The sequence below is a fragment of the Ictalurus furcatus genome, chromosome 23 (assembly GCF_023375685.1).
Source record: "Ictalurus furcatus strain D&B chromosome 23, Billie_1.0, whole genome shotgun sequence".
NCBI classification, from domain to species: Eukaryota; Metazoa; Chordata; class Actinopteri; order Siluriformes; family Ictaluridae; genus Ictalurus; species Ictalurus furcatus.
The window spans coordinates 3,111,524-3,131,557 of record NC_071277.1 but is presented as its reverse complement, the minus strand read 5'-3'; the positions used below and the strand labels follow the sequence as shown (position 1 = coordinate 3,131,557).

General features: G+C 37.4%; 2 protein-coding genes across 2 annotated transcripts in view; both read left to right on the top strand.

Annotated features, from left to right (window-relative positions):
• The first annotated feature begins 15,410 nt into the window (after positions 1-15,410).
• LOC128599629 (neuropilin and tolloid-like protein 1) lies at positions 15,411-19,013 on the top strand. Its single transcript, XM_053611426.1, has 4 exons — positions 15,411-16,835; positions 17,250-17,303; positions 17,794-17,928; positions 18,630-19,013. Exons 1-4 carry the CDS (start codon positions 16,808-16,810, stop codon positions 18,917-18,919), a joined length of 507 nt encoding a protein of 168 aa, XP_053467401.1. The 5' UTR covers positions 15,411-16,807; the 3' UTR covers positions 18,920-19,013.
• Positions 19,014-19,046: 33 nt separating this feature from the next.
• Positions 19,047-20,034, top strand: part of LOC128599393 (neuropilin and tolloid-like protein 1) — a 109,705-nt gene continuing 108,717 nt past the window's right edge. Inside the window, exon 1 of the mRNA XM_053610929.1 lies at positions 19,047-19,198. Coding sequence (XP_053466904.1) covers positions 19,047-19,198 — 152 coding nt within the window. The remainder of the gene's footprint in view (positions 19,199-20,034) is intronic.

The following is a 20,034-nucleotide window of genomic DNA, read 5'->3' as shown; positions in this document are numbered from 1 at the left end:
AGTAATGCAAAAACCCATATATTAATTTAATTTACTTTATATACATTTTTTATTTAAAAAAAAAACAGTCTCAAAATTGTAAAAATGTATAATTTATGTTTGTAATGGAAGATCAGTGTAAGTGAAACAAAAAGGGAAAGGGAGTACACACATCTTTTGTGTGAACATTGGAGTAATTTGAATGACAACTTCCTGGCATGAAATGACTTTCAGATGAGGCTTATTTATTTATTTAAATCATAAACTGTTGGGGTCATTTGAGGGAGAAGGTAACAAGTTGCGTTTTATGATAAATAATAATAATTTAAAAAACATGCTAATTAGAAACTCAGTGCCCCAATGGCATGTAAATTCCATGAAATGGCAGTGCCCCAATGGCATGCAAATTGTTTATTCCTGAGTGAGCTGATACTGATGACATGTGCACCATCTGTGGTGTTTGTGCTTATTTTCTGGCTGAAATCCATTATCAGGTCATCAGCTGAACCAGCTGATACGTCAAGAAAATAAATACCAATGAAGTCACGTGGTGAGATGAGCTGAGCTGAGGGGATATAAACTACTGCAGCTCAGCACTCCACCTAAGAGCATCTTCTCGCACACCCCAAGTGACCCGGGAACTCTGACGGTCATCCGGAATTCACAGAACCATGGTTACATTCGTGACCAGCGTTCGGTTTCATTCTTCTTGACAGCCAGAGATGGTGCAACAGTAGTATATGACTCATACCAGAAAACTCACGAGGAGTAACTCACCTGAAAAGACCAGGGGTCATTGGCGAAGCACAGCTGAGCTCACATCCTGGGATGAAGCAGCGTTGACATTAAAGAATCTCGCAAAGGTGCAGGGAGAGGACCATGTCACTGCAGCACAGATGTCACTAAGAGACACCTCTGCCCACAAAGATGAAACAGCCCTGGTGGAATGGCAAGTGACGGACGGGCATGGGTTGCTGGGCCTACTTGTTCACTAAGGCAATAACCTCAACTACCCACTGTGACAGCCTCTGTTTAGACAGAGGGGCACCCTTCTTAACACCACCATAACAGACAAACAATTGCTCCGACTGTCTTAACTGTGCCATAGCCTCTACGTAGCACCTCAAGGCCCATACGGGGCACAGGAGCAGAGAACACTGCTCAAGGCCCACCAGCCTGAAGGAAAACAGCTCGATGGACTGATTAATGAACTGGTGCAGGAACACTTTAGAAAGGAAAGCTGGATTGGGCCAGAGGACAACTCCGGTACCTTCTGTTTTCCATCTCATGCATGACTGACTCATGGACAGAGCGTGAAGCTCACTGACCCTTTTTGTAGATGCCACAGCCAGACAAAAAGCCACGTTCAATGAATTCCATCTAAGACCTGCCCCCTCCAGTGGTTCAAAGGGGGATTGGCAAAGGGACTCCAAAACCAAGGGTAAACTCCACACTGGAGAATGGGGAGAACGAGCCGGATTGAGACACCTCGCACCCTTTAAGAAACTGCAAACCAGGTTATGGGAGTCCAAAGATGAGCCATCCACAGGTGAATGGTGTGCAGAGATAGCCGCCACATGAACCTTTAAGGCTCTATCACTATCCAAAAGACGTTGTAGGAAACCCAAAACCACAGAGACCGCACATCATACAGGGTCAAACCCATGAGTCTCTCACCACGTACAAAAAGACTTCCATTGATAGGCATAAAGTGCTTGCGTGGAAGCAGCCTTTGCATTGAGATCAGTGTGAATGGCCGAAGGCTCAGAGTCTGCTAAGAGGGAGTCGGCCCCAGAGGCCAGATCCATAACTGTAAGTGGGCCGGGTTCGGATGCCAAATGCAGCCGTCCAGCTGAGACAATAGATCTCTCCGAGGGGTAGCTGCCTCAGTCTGTCCCTCAGCAAAGTTAGGATCAAGGGAAACCATAGTCTGGACAGCCACTGCGGTGCAATCAGAAGCACCCTGTGCCTGCCTTGAGCAATTCTGTGAAGTGTCTCCCACAGCAGAGGAATTGGAGGAAAGGCATACAGGAGACAATCCAACCCATCATGTGACAGTGTGTCCTGCCCCAGTGGACTGGAAGTTTCCATGTGGGCAAACCACAATGGGCTGTGAGTTGTGTTTCCCGAAGCGAATAGATCCACTTCCACCACACCGAACTGTCATGTCATGAACTACAGCTGGGTGGAGCCTCCACATGCCCGAATGAAGCCAATTTCTGGATAGAGCATCTGCAGTCTGATTGGCTATCCCTGGCAGATAAACAGCCTTCAGTGATGCAAACCATGGGAGTGACCAGGTGAGGATATTGTGAGTGAGCCGTAGCAAGGTCTCTGACCTCGTGCCTCATACACCTCATAAACACTCAAGGGTCTAGACATAGACCAAAGGGTAGGACCCTGAAATGGTAAGTCTGGTTTATGAAGCTGAAGCATAGGAACTTCCTGTGATGCACAGCAATAGGAACATGAAAGTATGCATCCATCAGGTTGACACTCATGAACCAATCTCCCTCCATCACCGACTGAAGAATGTCAGTTGTACGCAACATGGGGAATGGGAGCTTCTTTAAGAACTTGTTGAGTCTCCTCAAATCCAAAATTGTATGAAAACCTCCATCTCACTTTGGAACAAGAAAATATGTGAAGTAGAACCTGTCCCTCTGAACCCTGGGGTGAACCACCTCTATTGCCCTCTTCTCTAACAAGGAATGAATTTCTTGAGAGAGAGAGAGCTGCTGAAAGAACCGGGTCTACCACAACAGTCCGGATGCGTCCTGAAAACGTCGGGGGCCGACGTCGGAACAGTGTTTGCAGTTGTTTAAGCTCAAAATACTGGGGAAGATGTTTTTTATTCATTCTCTTGTATATTTTAATTTATGGTACAATGTGTAATAATACAAGACCATTTAAGACCTTGGCAAAAGAGCTATTTAGGGAAACTATGTGGTTTAATACTTTTTTATACAGATTTGGCAACCCCGGTCATGGCAAATTCATCAATTTTCCTCATACCTAATAAATGTAGGACCCTTTGGAGAACCAAGCCAATTAGGGCTCATGGCTGACTGCAAGGTTTTCACTGTCCTGTGAACAATGGATGAACCTTCACAGATTAGCAAACCTCTCTTAAAACTCGTTGATCTGGGCAACTGGCCGAGACATTGTGGCTGGCCTACAAGATGAAAGCCCTGACCCTTAGCTGAATATTGGGAAAAGGGGGGTGACTCATCCAAACAGGCACCAAGGACAATCAACACAGGCAAGGCCTTTGTTCTCTTACCCAGTTCACTTTCTTTATCACTGTCTTTATCACAGTGGTCACACCAACTGCACCAGGGCACCTCATATATTCTAAAAGACTAAGGACTGCAAGAATAATACAATAACAACTGAAATTGCCTATTTTCTTCTATGTGTTGCCCTGTAATTAACAGGCTTGTAACCACAAAGTTGCATTCAGACATTTGATTGTTTCGCATGCATGAGTAGGATTGATTATGGATATAGGTATGTGATTAATTATTAGTAATGTGTTAGTAGTGGCTAACATACATCTTATTTGGTATGTGCATGTTCCTTGAGTGATTTCCTAAAAGATGAGAGTAAAAAAATCGAGTAGAATGTTGTTAGGTATAAGTACCAACAGATGGGACTAAAAGTTTGATCCACACTCTATAAAGGAAAAAAAGTCATGGGGGGAGAACTTAGTAACACCCTGCCCTAACTTCATACTGATTGGAGCAAAACCTTCCAGATTCCGCCCAGCTAGGAAGAGTTAAAACCCTTGGACACCACGGAAACAATTAGTTCTCTTAAACCAATATTTTCAGAGTTCTCCTCAATCAACATCTTTGGGAAATTCTCATCAACTAGCAAAAGTTGCAAGAGTCCTCTTCAACCAACATCTGCAGAAATTCTCCAATCAACATCTTTAGGAATTCTCTTTTCAACTAACATCTGCCAGAGTACTCTGCAATCAACGTCTGCATGAGCCGGTTCCTGCAAAGCTTCCTAACTCTAGTCAGGAAAGAACCAGAACAACCACCGTCAAGCTTCTCAGGCAGGCCGCCTACGAGCTTTGCTTGAATTTTCTCATTTGTAAGTCGCTTTGGATAAAAGCGTCTGCTAAATGAATAAATGTAAAATGTAAATGTACGAGACTCCGCTCCATTCACCATTCTGACTTGTCTCCCTAGATGCCACTCAAAAGCAACCAGACCTCTGACGAATCCCCACCATCCGGAATCCCTTCTACACAACGACATAGCAAGGGAATCCCTCATCTAGAGCAACTTCAACCTGCACCTCCAGGTCTTAGTCGAAGCTGTTGTATTAAATAGAGTCCTTCTAAAACGGAGCAAAATTCATTGTTGATGGTTCATTCAGGTCAAGGTCTAAAAACAGAGGACAGTGTTAAAACTAGGGAGCCATTCATTCTCCATCAAAGCTATTTTCACCTCCTTTGTGTGTGTGTGTGTGTGTGTGTGTGTGTGTGTGTGTGTTTGTATTAGATTAATTTCTGTGTATTAGAGTAGTTTAATAAAGTCTTGTCTGATTTTAATAGCAAGTGTCTCTTGTCTATGTTTATGATTTATTGTCTTAAGTTGTCAGATCTTGTTACTGTGCTCATAATTTGTGTTTTACATTAGGATATTATTACTGGTGGCCACAGAGGTAATATCTAATGCATAATTAATAACTACACTAATTTCAACTTATCACTCGATGAATGGTTGATCAGATATATTAAATTCGCAAAATTTCCCCTTCCAGGCTGATCTGCGAGTCTTTCCTAGCTATTTTGCTGGGGAATGCAACAGCTCAATCTAAACAGCTATTTTTTCCTACACATAGAAATTCAAAACTTTAATTGGGACTTTTGTGATTTTTTTTTTTTGTTGTTGTTCTAGAAGCTAATTGTTCTAGAAGCTGCACTTGACCACAAGAAATAAAAAAAAAATGAATTCAAATGCACACTTTTACATGAAGCTTGTTCTGTACGCAGCAAGCTTTTCATTACAGCCAGTAATTAGTAATCAAAGAGCATGGCAGCCACATAAATGCCCTCCACACTTTTTATACTTTTCTGAAACAGGAGCCTTTATTAAAAATGTTTAAAAATTCTCTGGTATAAGAAAATAATGAATGCCTACCATTTAATCAAAACTATGTGAGAGAGTACGCTTTGTGTGTTTTCGTTGCCATTTTTTTTTAGATTTTGTGTTTTTGTGTCCATTTTGTCCTCACGGAATGGCAGAATTTCTCTGGCCTTGATCTTCAGATGTATTTCCGATTTCATACATTTACATTTGCTAATTTGGCTTACTTTTTTATCCAAATTAAAACTGAGCAGTTACATGAGTTTTATAGGTCTTGCTTAAGGATCCAACAATGCTAGTTTGGCAGTGCTGAACTCAGAACATTCTGTTTGGTAGCCCAAAGCTTTAACCAAAGCTTTTGGTGTGTCTGCTGCTTTCATTGAAACCAAGGAGGTTTACTCTGCATGCTCCTTAGACTCGCAATTTGAGCTGTTTGCTGCACTCATTCTAGGCTGCTCGACAGTCTCTGCCATGAGGTGCCTGTTCTTGTGTTCAGAGAGGTGGTGCTTGGTGATAATGTGGTGGAGTATGTCAGCCATGATAGTGCTGACCACCAGAGACTGTGTCTGTGACCAAATATGCCACTGTGGTTCAATCCAAGTGACAGCTTTTTAAAAGATATGTGTTTGTTTATTACTGTTTTTGTCTTCTTGTTTTCTTTTTGTCTTTCTTTTTTATTGCAAAGTGCCCTTGGCTATGAAAAAAAGAAGATCATTTTTTAGTTAATTATTCAGCTCTCACATACAGCAGCTCATTAAGAATATATTGGCCCATATGTCATTTTATTGAAGGAAGTGAAATGAGTGAAATCTTATTCTGCCTTCAGAAAATAAATATCTCTCATCACCAAATGAGACTTTATTTTAATTGGAATTTTCCTTTTGTATCCATTACCTTTTTCCCAGGTCAGGAAATGGTGAACTACTATATTATTGAATTTCTGTAAAGAAAAAAAGAGAAAAAAAATGTAAATAATGACAATAATAATTCAGTCTGAAGAGAAAAGATATTGTTTTTTGTTTGTTTGTTTTAATCTGTTCTCTTATACAAGGGACCAAAGTCTGAGACCACTAGTGAAAATGCCTTTTTCCTTTTTTTCCTTTTCCTCTCGAATTTAATACAAAATTTTAAAAAATTTTCAGTATTAACTTTAGCAAAAAATGAAATATTAGAAATATTTATATGTATTCCAGAAGTGCTTAGTATTTGGTAGGTCCGCCTTTTGTTTTAATGACAGTATGTACTCCATCTGGCACAGACTCCTCAGGTTCATGTTTATTTAAGAAAAATGCAAAAAATGCTAAATTTTTTTACTTACATGCTCAATATCACAAATTTGCTTAAATGTATGTATATAGTGACATAAAAATAATGCAGAATATTGATATTGAACATTTCGTTTTTGGTTAGATTTTTTTTTATTATTCTAAAATTCCTGTTTATTTCCAGGTTAAAATAAAAACAAACAAAAAAATCCCAGATTTTCATTGCGGTCTCAAACTCAGACACAGACTCAAACTGGACCCCATTAGACTTACTATCAATATTAATAAAATAATAATTATTGTAAAAATTAACTCAGTCTGTTTTTGATGAAGATAATCCATCATAATTTGTATAAGTTTCATTATTATTATTAGAACTGGGGAAATACTAAAAACAAATTTGTCTAAATGGAAGTTTATGTGATTGACTTGGTTTCTCATATTTCTATAGCCTAACAATAGACTAACAATAAAATAGTAAATATTAGCTGTTTTTGAGTTTACTCAACTCAAGGTTAAAAATCGAGTTAAGTGAAGTTAAGGTGAGTAAACTCAAAAAGGCTGTGCAGCAAGTTGCCTTAAAATTTAAAGTTAAGTCAATTTTTCTTTTTTTACAGTGAATTTGTTGAGTCCTCAATATTATTGCATGTGCAGTGGTCAGATTATGAAAAAAAAGTATTATTTAATCTGTAATCTACATTTGATTTGTTTGTTTGTTTTTTCAACAGACAGCTATAAGCAGTCGATTGATATGTTTAACTAGAGTAAGAGGCAACAAAAAGATGGATTTGCTCTGTGTTCTAGTGGTGTAACATAATGCAATTTCTGTATCTCTATCTGTATAATGCTCAAAATATTCATATCTTCATCTGCACTTCGATTTAGAATAAGTTGTGTGAAACTTCATGGGAAGCTTTCTTTAAAAAAAGAAGAAGAATAAGAAGAAGAAGAAGAAGAAGAAGAAGAAGAAGAAGAAGAAGAAGACTACACCTACTATCCTACTATTTGCATCTATATTTGTATTTATTTAAAATACATCAGCTGTTCAGCCTGAATAACACATTCATATTCAGTCACATCCCCAGTGTGTATGGTATTATCTAGCTATTAAATAGGTCACTCTAGTGCAAACTTATTTCCTTGTCTTTTACCACAATAGCATTTTTATCACACAATCTTTTTTTTTTTTTTAACTTATATTTCAACTATATTCTCAGCTCTTCTTATTTCATACTCCTTGTGCTTGTCCACTCTTTTCCAGTCTCTGGCTCTATTTAAATTTTGTCAGTCTGACTCCATGAGTACATGTTTGTACTTGCTGATAAGTGCCACTATGTACACAAAATAATTTGCAGTGCACTGGAGGCAGAGGGTACGGGCTCGCTCATCCAGGCAGCAATAAAAGAGAAGCCAGCCCTGCAAATGTGATAATTGACTCTAGCTGCTGTGGTTAGATGAGAGACAGAGAGTTAGATGAGAGACAGAAGGCCAGAAGCAATGCTGTGTGTTTCCATTGTGATCGTTGCTATAAAAATAAAAAATAAAATAAAAACTCTCCCAAGGTGGAAGAATAATCTGCCAAACAAAATGAATCAAAGAGATAGAGACTGAATGCAGTCAATACAAAAAAAAAAATTGTAAAATAGACATTTGATTGAATGACAGTTTATAGTTTTATGTGTATTTTTGGAAAATATAAGATGTAAATTACTTGAGAGTCACTTGAGAGCATTACTGTAAATTAATGTAAACCTATAGTTCTCTAGATGATTTGTTGTAATAATAATAATAATAATAATAATAATAATAATAATAACAACTGTGTTTCACATTTTTTAGACCTGAATGTTATAAATGTTAGGATGTTGGAAGATTTTTTGTTTATTTTTTTATATTTTATCCTTTTTTTATTTATTCATTTCAGGCATACTGTTTTAGTCTTTTTTACTCATGGACAAGCCATTTACTTAGAAATGTGATATTTAGATATTTAAACAAAATCAAAATTCATATATCATGCAATTTTAAGTTAAAAAAAAAAAAAGATATGTGATTTATGCATGAAAGGGTTCATTATTATACTTTGGCACGAATACGACACCTTTGTGTTGATATATGAGTAAGAAACCTAAATAACCATGTGGCCAGTGTTAGCCGCTGGAACAATATCTATGAATCTGTGTAGACCAGCACACTGGCAGGTACACACACAACAGGAAAACTGCAAATATTTGCCTGTGGTAAGAGTGGCCTGTTCTCCTGAAGGTGTTATTTAATGAAGTATAACCTTGTTGAATGGCAAACAGTTGGAGCTGTTTTAGTGAGCAGTGAGGTTAATATGTGTCAGGTCAGGTGTGTGAGCTTTTGTGTTTATTCACTTTATAGTTGATTTATATATTTATATTAGATGTAAGCAGTCTTGTAATGGGGTATTGTTAAATGTAATGCATAAATTCATTCAGCGGGCCTATTATACCAGGTCTATTAAATTTAATTGGGCTGTTTGAATTTATAAAGATTCGTATGAGGCCACTAGAGAAGTAGATATACTGTAGATCATACATTTATTAGCAGTAGTAGTATATCCACTGTACAGAATAAGGTCATATGGCACAGATATAGATCATATGTTAACAAATCTTTCTATAGTATCTAGTTAAAAGGTACAACTCAAACAACATAATAGTAATAACTGCATGAATAATACTGTGTCTGTACAAGCACATGAGAAAATATAAATCCAACAGACCTGCATAATTCAGAACAGCGATATTACTGGTATGGGAACTATGATTAATGTGTATGTTAATTATTGAGTAAATGATTATGTTGAATAAGGAATAAAGTATAATAACCGATGATTTAGTGTGATACTGCCTGACATGTAGAGAAGTAACTGTTACCAATTAAAAAGTTCATTATTTCTTTTAACAGCATGTCCTGAAGTGCTTTATTCCTCTTATACTACAGCAATTTTTATTTATTAAAGGACAACACACCATACCTGTTTATCTGTTTATAGCTGTGTTGAAGAAAGTCTGCAAAACAAAGCAGTTTCTTATCACTTGTGTTGTAAGTCCTATAAACAGTCGATCCCCCACCAGCCTCTCTCTTTTTTTTTTTTCTCTTGAACTTAATACAACAACAACAACAACAAAATGCATCTTGTCATGTTACTTAGAAACTATAAAAGTCCTCTATCCTGAACACTTTTTCATGTTGGAAAACTTGAAGGAACAGTTTTATCACTGACTGTTGCAAAGTGCAGAAACTGGAGGCTCCGTCCATAAATGTTAAATACTGTAAATGTGTCCTTAATTATCAGTAAATGCAAGCTGAAATTCAGATCTATCATCTCATATTCATCTTTAGATCTTAAAGCCTAATGTCTTCAGTGTATAGCAAAAACAAAAGACTTGGCCTTGCTGTTCCAATACTTTTGGAGGGGAATGTATTTAGCTATGATGCTGCTATAGTGTTATTATGGTACCCTATTGTAACTATGGTAACTATGGTTGTTATAGTGTTGACCATGACGTGATCATGGCTTCACTCTGGTATATGTACATGTTTATGGTTGGTATTAATAGTAATATATCATAGTAACCATGATATAACCATCTATTGTAAGCCATTCTCAAAACAGCTCTGACCCATTGAGGCATGGACTCTACAAGACCTGTGAAGGTGTGCTGTGGTATCTGGTACCAAGACATTAGCAGCAGATCCTTAGCAGCAGTTACGTAAGTTGCAAGGTGGGGCCTCCATGGATCGAGCTTGTTTGTCCAGCACATTCCACAGATGCTCAACTGGATTGACGTGTGTGGAATTTGGAGGCCAAATGAACACCTTGAACGCTGTCATGTTCCTCAAACAAGTCTTGAACAATTTTTGCAGTGTGGCAGGGCGCATTATCCTGCATGAACCTTTTCCTGCTTCCAACACATCAACTTGAAGAACTGACTGTTCACTTGCTGTGTAATATATCTCACCGCTTGACAGATGCCACTGTTACAAGATAGTCAGTGTTATTCATGCCACCTGTCAGTGGTTTTAATGTTATGGCTGATATACATATATACATTATCATACTAGAGATTTTAAAGATTTCGTATATTTTAGTATAGTAAGAGTTTAGTATATTAGTGCACAGGTGGTAAATGTTAAATGCTAATGTTTGTTTTATTTGTTTCATATATTGAATTCATATGAGAGTATGCTTCATTCCCAAAACGCTTTTAATTACAAATCCAGAGAAGCAGAATGAGCAATTCTTATCTCGGTTATGCTACAGAAATTTTCCCTTAATTAAACAAGGCACCTTTATTGAGCCAAGGATGAATCTTTGTTTCTGAAATATATTGGATCACTTCACGTTCATGCTGCTGCTGAAGTGGATCTGTGTTTGTGTGTGTGTGTGTGTGTGTGTGTGTGTGTGTGTGTGTGTTGTAGAGATATATACCGTATGCTAGATAAGTCCTCATTTGCATAATTGCATGTTGCCACTATTCATCTCCTTACCCACCAATCAATGAGCTGAATTCTGATTTATTTGGTCACATGACACTCATACATAAAGCCACTGAGAGATGGTGTAACATCCAGAGATATGAAGAAAGGCCACTAATAGGATTAGCGTGTGTGCAGATGCATTTGAATTTCAATCCTTCTTGAACCATCTGGCTGTGATAAAAGACAGAAAGTCTGAAAAGCTTTATTCTAAATGCTCTGAATAAAACAAAATTAGTGTTTATTTAAAACCTTAATCATCTCTGCACATTGTTCTCAGAGTGTGAGCAACGGAAATATTAAAATCAATCTCTTTATCAATAATTCTGGTCGGCTTTTATACATGATGATCGTCCCGCATCACTATTTTTAAAATGTCCTTGACAACTTACTCTTATTAATTTCCCTTTGGTTAAATTCCACTGAGATTTTAAACTTTGTTTCATTATTTTATCTTTAGAAAAAGGGAAGTAGACTTAAAGGAAAAGTCCATCCTGAAAGACCTGCATCTTAATATTTATAATTAACATGTAATCTTTTGATATTTGCCATCCAAGATGTATTTTTTTTAATGAAATTTTTAATGAGTTCTTACTCTTATTAGTCTAACCTTCTTTCATGGACATGTTGATCTATTTTTACTTTTGGTTGTAATTCGTAATTACTGACCTCTGACCAAGAAAAAAACTAAAACGCCCCTAAACTAATACTTTGTTGAAGCACCTTTTGATTTTATTACATCACTCAGTCTTTTTGTGTAAGAGTCTATCAGCATGGCACATCTTGACTTGCCAATATTTTCCAACTCTTTCTTGCAAAAACATTCTAAATCCATCAGATTGTAAGGACATCTCCTGTCTACAGCCCACTTCAAGTCACCACACAGATTTTTAGTTGGATTCAGGTCTCGCTCTGGTTAGGTTATTCAAAAACATTGATCTTCTTTTGGTTAAGCCATTCATTTGCTGATTTGGATGTATGCTTTGGGTCAGTGTTGTGATGAAAAGTGAAATTCCACTTCATCTTCAGCTTACTAGCAGACACCTGAATGGTTTGCACTAAAACTGACTGGTATTTGTAGCTATTCATGATTCCCTCCACTTTGATAAAAGGCCAGTTCTGGCTGAAGAAAAGCAGCCCTAAAGCATGATGCTGCCACCATCATGCTGCACTGTGGGTATGGTGTTCTTTTGGTGATGTGCTATTTTTGTGCACCAAGCATACCTTTTGGAATTATGGAACTATTATGGAATTATTGTAATTGGTCTCATCAGACCATAAGACATTTTGCCACATGGTTTGGTATGATTTAGTTGAGCTTGGATGCTTTTTTTTTGCTGTTGTTGTTGTTGTTTTTTTGTGAGAAACTTCTGTCTAGCCACCCTACCTCATAGCCCAGACATGTGAAGAATATGAGAGAGTAATCAGAGAATAATCAGTACATGTCAGACATCCAATCAGGTTATTCTATTTTTTTTTCACCTATTTTTCCCTAAAATATTTCTGATTGTTTTTCATTTTTTTATACATTATAATTTCACATTGAGGGTGAAAAAAATTCTGACATGATTTATCTTGGTTTAATTTTTTATATCAGAAAAACCTGCCATTTTTCGAAGGGGTGTGTAGACTTTTTATATCCACTTGTACTTCGAATTCATGAAGGTAGTAGATTGGCTCCAATCACTGGTACTGATTGTTTTTGTTTCAACTCTAATAGACCTAATCTGGCTAATCAGATTATTAGTAGATATAAAAAGGTATCATATTTCTTCTTTGTTTGTTTTTCATTATTTCACATTCATTTGGGGGCTACAATTAGTGAACAATGTTGAATGATATGGATGTGTATCAGCAATTGATGGGTAGACTAAAGATTGCTCTTGATACACTGCTAATACAGAAAATGGCATGCTTTAAAATAAATAATTAACTAAACAATTACAGGAAAGGAGGTTGACATAGTTGCTGAAAAATCAGCAGGATTTTCCAGGTACTACAATTTCAGGCTATCAAAATCAGCTAACAGTTATTTGTGCATTTGTTGATCCCATTTTATCAAATATTTTATGAATAAAGAAAAACATTCCAAAGTACCCACTGCAGAATAGCCTACATATACCACCAGGTTGACTCGGTTCACAGTAGGCAGTACACAGTTTTTGTGGTGAAACAAGTAGAAACTATACATTTATGGAAAAAATTACATAGAAAAAAAAATATTCATAGATCAACATACTGTATTTAAATCAAGAGCTATATAACTATAGCTATATAAGTTCAATATAAAAGTCAGATATGGGACTTCAACAAAAAGAAAATATGTAAATACTGGGAAGTTGACATTGAACTCATTAAACAGAAATACATATATTTACAAAGTTAATTTATTGTATTAACATGGACATTGTATCAATTAAAAGCTGCATCTAAAAGCTACTGTACATAAGGCCACAATCACTTTTTCGAGCATAATGCTGTTTTCTTGTTTTCCCATTTTCATTTAAAGATGAAAAACTAATTAACACAACATACATAGATCCAGTAAAAACAGACAAATTTGCAGGGAATTCTACCAGAAAGACCTGGTGTAATATAGTATTTAGGTACAAAACTAATTACGGGTTAACATTAATAACACTTGGAAATTCTTGGTCATGTGCCATAGTCAAAGAAAAAATGGCAGTAAATCAATAACTGGAATCACTTGAAGAAAATAACTTAAGGAAAGAAAATAACATGAGGGTCACTAGCTTAATGAATTCTAATAACAACCTTGATATCAAACACTACCCTTTGGGATACAGCCTTTAACTGCTTTAAGAAAAAATGAATCTTGAATCAGCATCAGATTTACTAGCTCTAAATTCATCTACAGTCTATGAGCTGGCTGTTGATCAAAAGCCCTTGTACTTGAGCAGTGTCATATTTTATGCAGATCGATGCAAGCATACAAATGCATTTATTAGCATGCATGCAGCAGCCTCAGGTTCAACCAAGACATGCTGAACGGGAATACTGCAACATAGAAGGTGTCCTCTGCTTGCCAAGGCTTATTTAACTACGCAGACATCACCTCACACCTCTGAATCACTTTGATCAGCCGTGTCATCGAGTACGGCTGTGACTAAACACTTCTAGGAACTTTTTTTGGATGATGGGCGTAAACTTTGTACTGCAGAGCATTTGGCAGAGAATCGAGTTTACAAAAATTTTCCATGTCATGTGTATTGAAAATATAGTTTTGATCTCCAAATCTGGAATGCATAGTCATGTAATGGTGAAGCACTGGATCTCTGATGCTATCTTTGGAAATAAACAATTTTCATGACTACCAATTAGCAGCAAGAAAGCTGTAAGGCTGAAAATACCACACACTCGCCCACACACTGTCAGGTTTTAAAGGTTCAAAATGCCCTTGAAATTGAGCTTAATGACATGACGTAGGACAAGGCACATGTTATGATTTCAGCATGCAGTTTGCATGATGCAAATTGGTGCTCATACGCTTCCACTACTTGTTAGCTATGTTATCCTTGTAAACAATTATGTAAATCTTGCTACTATACCTACCATAATTATACTATAGTACTGTTGAATTCTCAGTTCTGATTGGTCAGAAGGTAGTGATTAATTTTCTATAACAGCAGCTCTGACAATAGTTTTGAGTGTAATTCAAATCACAGATTACCATTTCTATAGTAACAACTAATTCATAGTATTGTGGATGCACCAAATAAGAATAAAAGATTATGCAGTTGTTGGTATGGTTACGTTTTCTGTGAGGAGGCATTTATTTAACATTAATGGAAGGAGTATCCAGTGTCAGCTCCAATAAAAGGATGGTATAAGATGACATGAAGCTCACAGACACCTGCCTACAAATACAGCAGTGGCAATGACGAACCGTAAAACAAAACATGCTAATGGAGAAATGGAAAGTAAAAAAACATCAAGGTTATTTTTTCTTAATTTTTATGTTTATGTGACCCCATTTCAGCACAAGCCCAGATCACACTGGTTGATGACATAACAGAATATAGAAATTTCCTTTAATCACAGGTCTATCGTTAGAGGATCTTATGTAGTATAATCTGACATGGAGAATGGGCTGTTATAGAAGATTTGACTGGGATCATCTCTTACAATGTGACTAGCGTAAAACTGGATTTCGATCATTTCAAATCTCACGCTGAGATTTTAATAAAGAATCTGTGACACAGCAAGAATGTCATCAGATGACTTTGGTTGTAATGGCACTAAATTGCCGGTGATGAGAATGTCATGTTACTAGTTCGAAGACCACTGATTTTAAAAAAATGACCATCCATTGATTTTCTGTACCTGTTATCATACACAGGGTCATGGGGAGCCTGAAGCCTATCCCAGGGGACTCGGGGCACAAAGCGGGGGACACCCAGGACAGGGTGCCAACCGAACCCAACGCAAGACACACACTCACAAATTATGGACAATTTAGAAATGCCTACAAGGCATGTCTTTGGACTGGTGGACCAAACCAGAGTACCCGGAAGAAAGCCCCAAAGCACGGGGAGAATATGCAAGCTCTGCACACACAGGGCAGACGTGGGCATTGAACGTCTGCCCTGCAGGGTCATTGGGACCCTGGAGGTCCCAATGACCAAATAATTCTTTTACAACATGCATGCAACATTTTTTTTTTGCCTGTGAGAGCTAAATCAGCTGTACAGTGTAAACCTAACATAACACATTACCTGGCACAGAAATAACAATTTAGTGTGGCAGTCAATTCCCCAGCACTGGGATCTCCTAAGGGAGCTATCTGACTTTATTTGCACTTGAATGAATGGACTGCCTCTCATGCTGCAGATGCTCCTGGCCAGATCATGCTGATTCTGATGCGTCTCCTCCTCCCATCCATCCATCTCATTCTGTCCATCCTACCACTTCCTCGCACAGAGAGAGAGAGAGAGAGAGAGAGAGAGAGAGAGAGAGAGAGAGAATTTCACCTTGCTTCTTCATTGAGTCGCATGTGTGTGCCTGAGCTGCTGGATGAATCCTGCAGTATAACTGATTTTTTCTTTCTTTCTTTCTTTCTTTCTTTCTTTTGCCACATATTTGGATTACAAATGCATATGGGGGAAAGAGATGATAGGATGGGATGCACGTGCGTTTTTTTTTCTTTTCTTTTCTTTTCTTTTTTTTTTTTCTTTAGCTAGTGCAGCATAAATCCGCGCTGTGGAAGAAGTCAGAAAACTAAAGCACGGCATTAGGAATGAACTCTGCGCTGCTCAGTGCTCACCAAGGATGAAGAGAAATTAAAATATTCATCAAAAAATTCTGCACGTGGATGAAGTTGCATGCTGCGAACAAGTGAAATCAAGATAATGAAGAAGATGAAGAGAAGTGATGAACTGGAGGATTGGATACACTAATCTACAGATGCACAGATGCATGGAGAGATCGATGAATGGATACGTGCGTTTTTGTTGTTGCTGGTGTTTTTATGAGGATGCAGGTCTTTGCTGAAATGTTATTTGATTTGCAAAACCTCCCTCGACGTGCTTTGTAATTTTGTTCAAAAGCGCTAAAGGTGGAGCAATGCAGGGAATCCGAATGCGCGCATGCAGCATGAAACAGACCTCTCTAACAAAGTGGTGAATGTGTTTAACTACACAGTGCTCGTTTCTTTCTTTCTTTATTATCATTATTATTAGTAGTATTAGTATTATTATTATTATTATTATTATTATTATTATTATTATTATTATTATTATGTACTCTGGCTGGATTTATTTCTGTACTTTTTGTTCTAAAATAAAAGCGCGGTCACCCAGGGGCTGGTGTGCGCGAGACTCCACACCACAGATTTTTTTTTTTTTTTTTTTTAAATATCCTTCGTTTCTTTTCTAATTATTCCTATCTAAATGGAAGTATTGGAGCTCGAAGGCAGTGGTGAAAGGAGCAGACATGGTTCATGGGCGCAGTTTCCTTCATGGTGAGTCTTAAAATATTAATGCACATCTCCGATTTTACATTTGTTAAGGGATGATCTGACTTTTCTCTCCTATTTAAAACTTGGAGAACTTAATACTTCACGCATACCTAATCTAACTTTAAGGTGCGTGCATTGTCCATTTTTAACCTTAGAACTGAGTGGAGCATTTGGAAATTGCAAACTGCATTTAGATTATAAGTGTTGTTGGCATTATTTATTCTCATTGCAGTTTGTGTACTGGTAATGAACCAGATCAAGAGTGGAGTTTCTTTCAAAACAGGACCACTATGGAAAAACATAATATAGTTTTAACTATATATTATCACTTTTATGTAGATTTATTATAACAAGTATTGATTGATTGATTAAGTGGTAATTGATTAACAGACCTCTTTTTTTCTGTATTCTTTGCAGTTGTTGCAGGTCTCTTCATGGTTGGTTTGTCTGTAGCGACAAAAAAAGAAGCAGGTAATGCTGAAATTTTTGGGGGGGGAAACACTGCTGGCATATTTTTTATGAACTTATTAAAAGAGTCACCCTTAGTTGTCTTTTATTTTCACTGCTTTTAAAAGTTTTAAAAATCTTGTCAGAAATGATGCTCCTGGGAATAATTATTTTGTTATCTATACTGGAAGGAGGCATGGTCTCTGTGCCTGTCAGTTATAGTGTAGAAGGAGTGGTCTCTGTGCCTGTCAGTTATAGTGAAGGAGGTATGGTCTCTGTGGCTGTCAGTTATAGTGAAAGAGGCATGGCCTATGTGCCTGACAGTTACAGTGAAGGAGGCGTGGTCTCTGTGCTGATCAGTTACAGTAAAGGAGGGGTGGTCTCTGTGCTTGTTCAGATGTTTGATCATGGAGATCAGTGAGACAGTGACAGACAGACACAATATTTAGTCATTCTCTGTTGTCATGCAGTAACTGATGTCTGATTTCTAATGTCCTTTGCTGCTATGTTCCAGTGAAAAACAACTCAGGGGTTCAACCAGCAGGACAGTGCGGAACGTGGGTGAAAAAAACAGAGGGAGGACTCTTCACATCCCCCAATTACCCCAACAAATACCCACCAGAGCGAGAGTGCATTTACGTTATTGAAGGTTTGCAAGACAGCACCACATTCACAAGTTATTTTCTTTATTAGTACTGTATTGCTCACTAAGCAATGTTGTGTCAAGGTCATCTCTTTACATTCTACAGCAATTCAACTGTAGCATGTAAATGATTTGATCAATCTGTTCTTCTCACTAATGACCTGATAACTAGTGAGCATTAACACAATTATTTTTAACTAAAATAAGACTAGTTCATCTTTGGACATATGATTTATTCTGTTTGTGTGTGGTTGTCTCAGTATAGTCAATATATATGCCTGTTGAGCTGCAAACCAATTATCATGAGAACTAATTATATATATGCTAATCAGGCTAAACAGGATAATCTTTCTTAAGGAAATAATAAGATTTTAAATATTATAATTACAGGATCAGATTATAGATTTGACAGCATCCTAATTTGGAGGAATATGGTGTTTGCTTGATGATCTTTTCTTTTTGTACTTCTTTATTTTATTTCTGATTTATTTACCCAGTAAAGTTGCTGCATTTTTCATATTGTATACCTTTAACCACATTATTGCTGATGCTAAAAAGCTTGGACCTGTACAGTGTGCATAGGATTACACATTCATTAAAAAAGTGCTTCTTTCCTTTCTCAGTATTGACTCGAAATGAAATGATCTGACAACGTGCATGTGCTTCCACCTTATGTTTACGCTGTGTGTTTGCTTTTGCTGTTCCAGCTCCCCCGAGACAGTGCATTGATCTCTTCTTTGACGAGAAGTACTCAATAGAGCCTTCATGGGAATGTAAATTTGACCACATCGAAGTGCGTGACGGACCTTTTGGCTTTTCTCCGATAATCGGACGCTACTGTGGCCAGCAGAGCCCGCAGTACATTAGGTCGAGCGGCCGATACCTCTGGATAAAGTTTGTAGCAGATGGTGAACTAGAAGCCATTGGATTTTCAGCTAACTACAACTTCACCACAGGTAAGGTTTACAATGTTTATGCTTTTTTTTTCATCTACTGAATTTCAGTGATGGACAGTTCGTGATGAGTTTGTTCTTTTTTGAATGATTATTTTGAGTAATTTGACTCACAAGCCTGACAAAATGAATGTATACTAAAATTAGCAGAACCGTGTCATTGAAGGAGACATGGCATCTGTGTATGACAGTTTGATTGGAGGATGTGTGGTCTATGCGCTAGTCAGCTCCAGGAAAGGAGGTCTGGCTTCTCTGCCTGTAAGTCACAGTAAAGAAGGCATGTCCACCAAAACCTATGTACCAGTTAAGGAGGTGTGGCCATTGTCAGTCTCAATGAAGGAGGTGTGGCCTCTGTGTTGGTCAGTCTCAGTGAAGGGGGCGTGGCCTATGTGTTGTCAGTCTCATTAAAGGATTTGTGGCCTTTGTGTTAGTCAGTGTCAGTAAAGGAGGTGTGACCTTATTTGTTGGTCAGTCTCAGTGAAGGAGGTGTGGCCTTTTTGTCAGTCAGTCTCAGAGAAGACTGACTTTGTCTGTGAATTCAAGTAAGGAGGCGTGACTTATTTGTATAATAGTGAATAATTATTTTACAACTGCTATTATAATATTAATCTTCTATTGAGATGTGCATTATATTGTTTTTGTGGGAAGGATACATATCCCCAGTGTTAACAACAATTAACTCCTTCAATTAAAATCATCTTCAGGGGTATACAAATATTAAATATATTAGATAGCCCAATGGGCAAGTAAAAGTTCCAGTGTCGTGTCCAGTCTCATCATTTAAGTGCCTGGAAACCTAACTGACTAAAAAATGGTAGCTAACATATGTAACAGCATATGCCTAGTTAGGTGTGTTAATACAGACTAAGAGAAATGAACGAATTTATGATTATTATCCTCCTCTAATTTCTATTTTCTAATATTGCACATTTTGTTTGTGCCCTTGAAAAGTCCTTGGCCAGTGTTTCAGCTATGAAAATATAGAGCTCTGTTGTGGTATCGCATGATAAAAACCCTGCTAGCATTGAGGTGCATATGAGACCATGTTTAATTTGAAATGTACCAAATGAAATACCAAATTAAGTTGCTGCATTCCAACTTTTGTTCCCTTTCAAAGGGAACTTCGACGTTGCGTTTCGCATAACACTATGGGAGCGCC

Coding starts and splice junctions, on each gene's coding strand:
- LOC128599629 (XM_053611426.1), top strand. CDS start 16,808: ATGGTTCATGGGCGCAGTTTCCTTCATG. Junction 17,304..17,793: donor AGCGACAAAAAAAGAAGCAG/GTAATGCTGAAA, acceptor GCTATGTTCCAG/TGAAAAACAACTCAGGGGTT. Junction 17,929..18,629: donor GTGCATTTACGTTATTGAAG/GTTTGCAAGACA, acceptor TTGCTGTTCCAG/CTCCCCCGAGACAGTGCATT.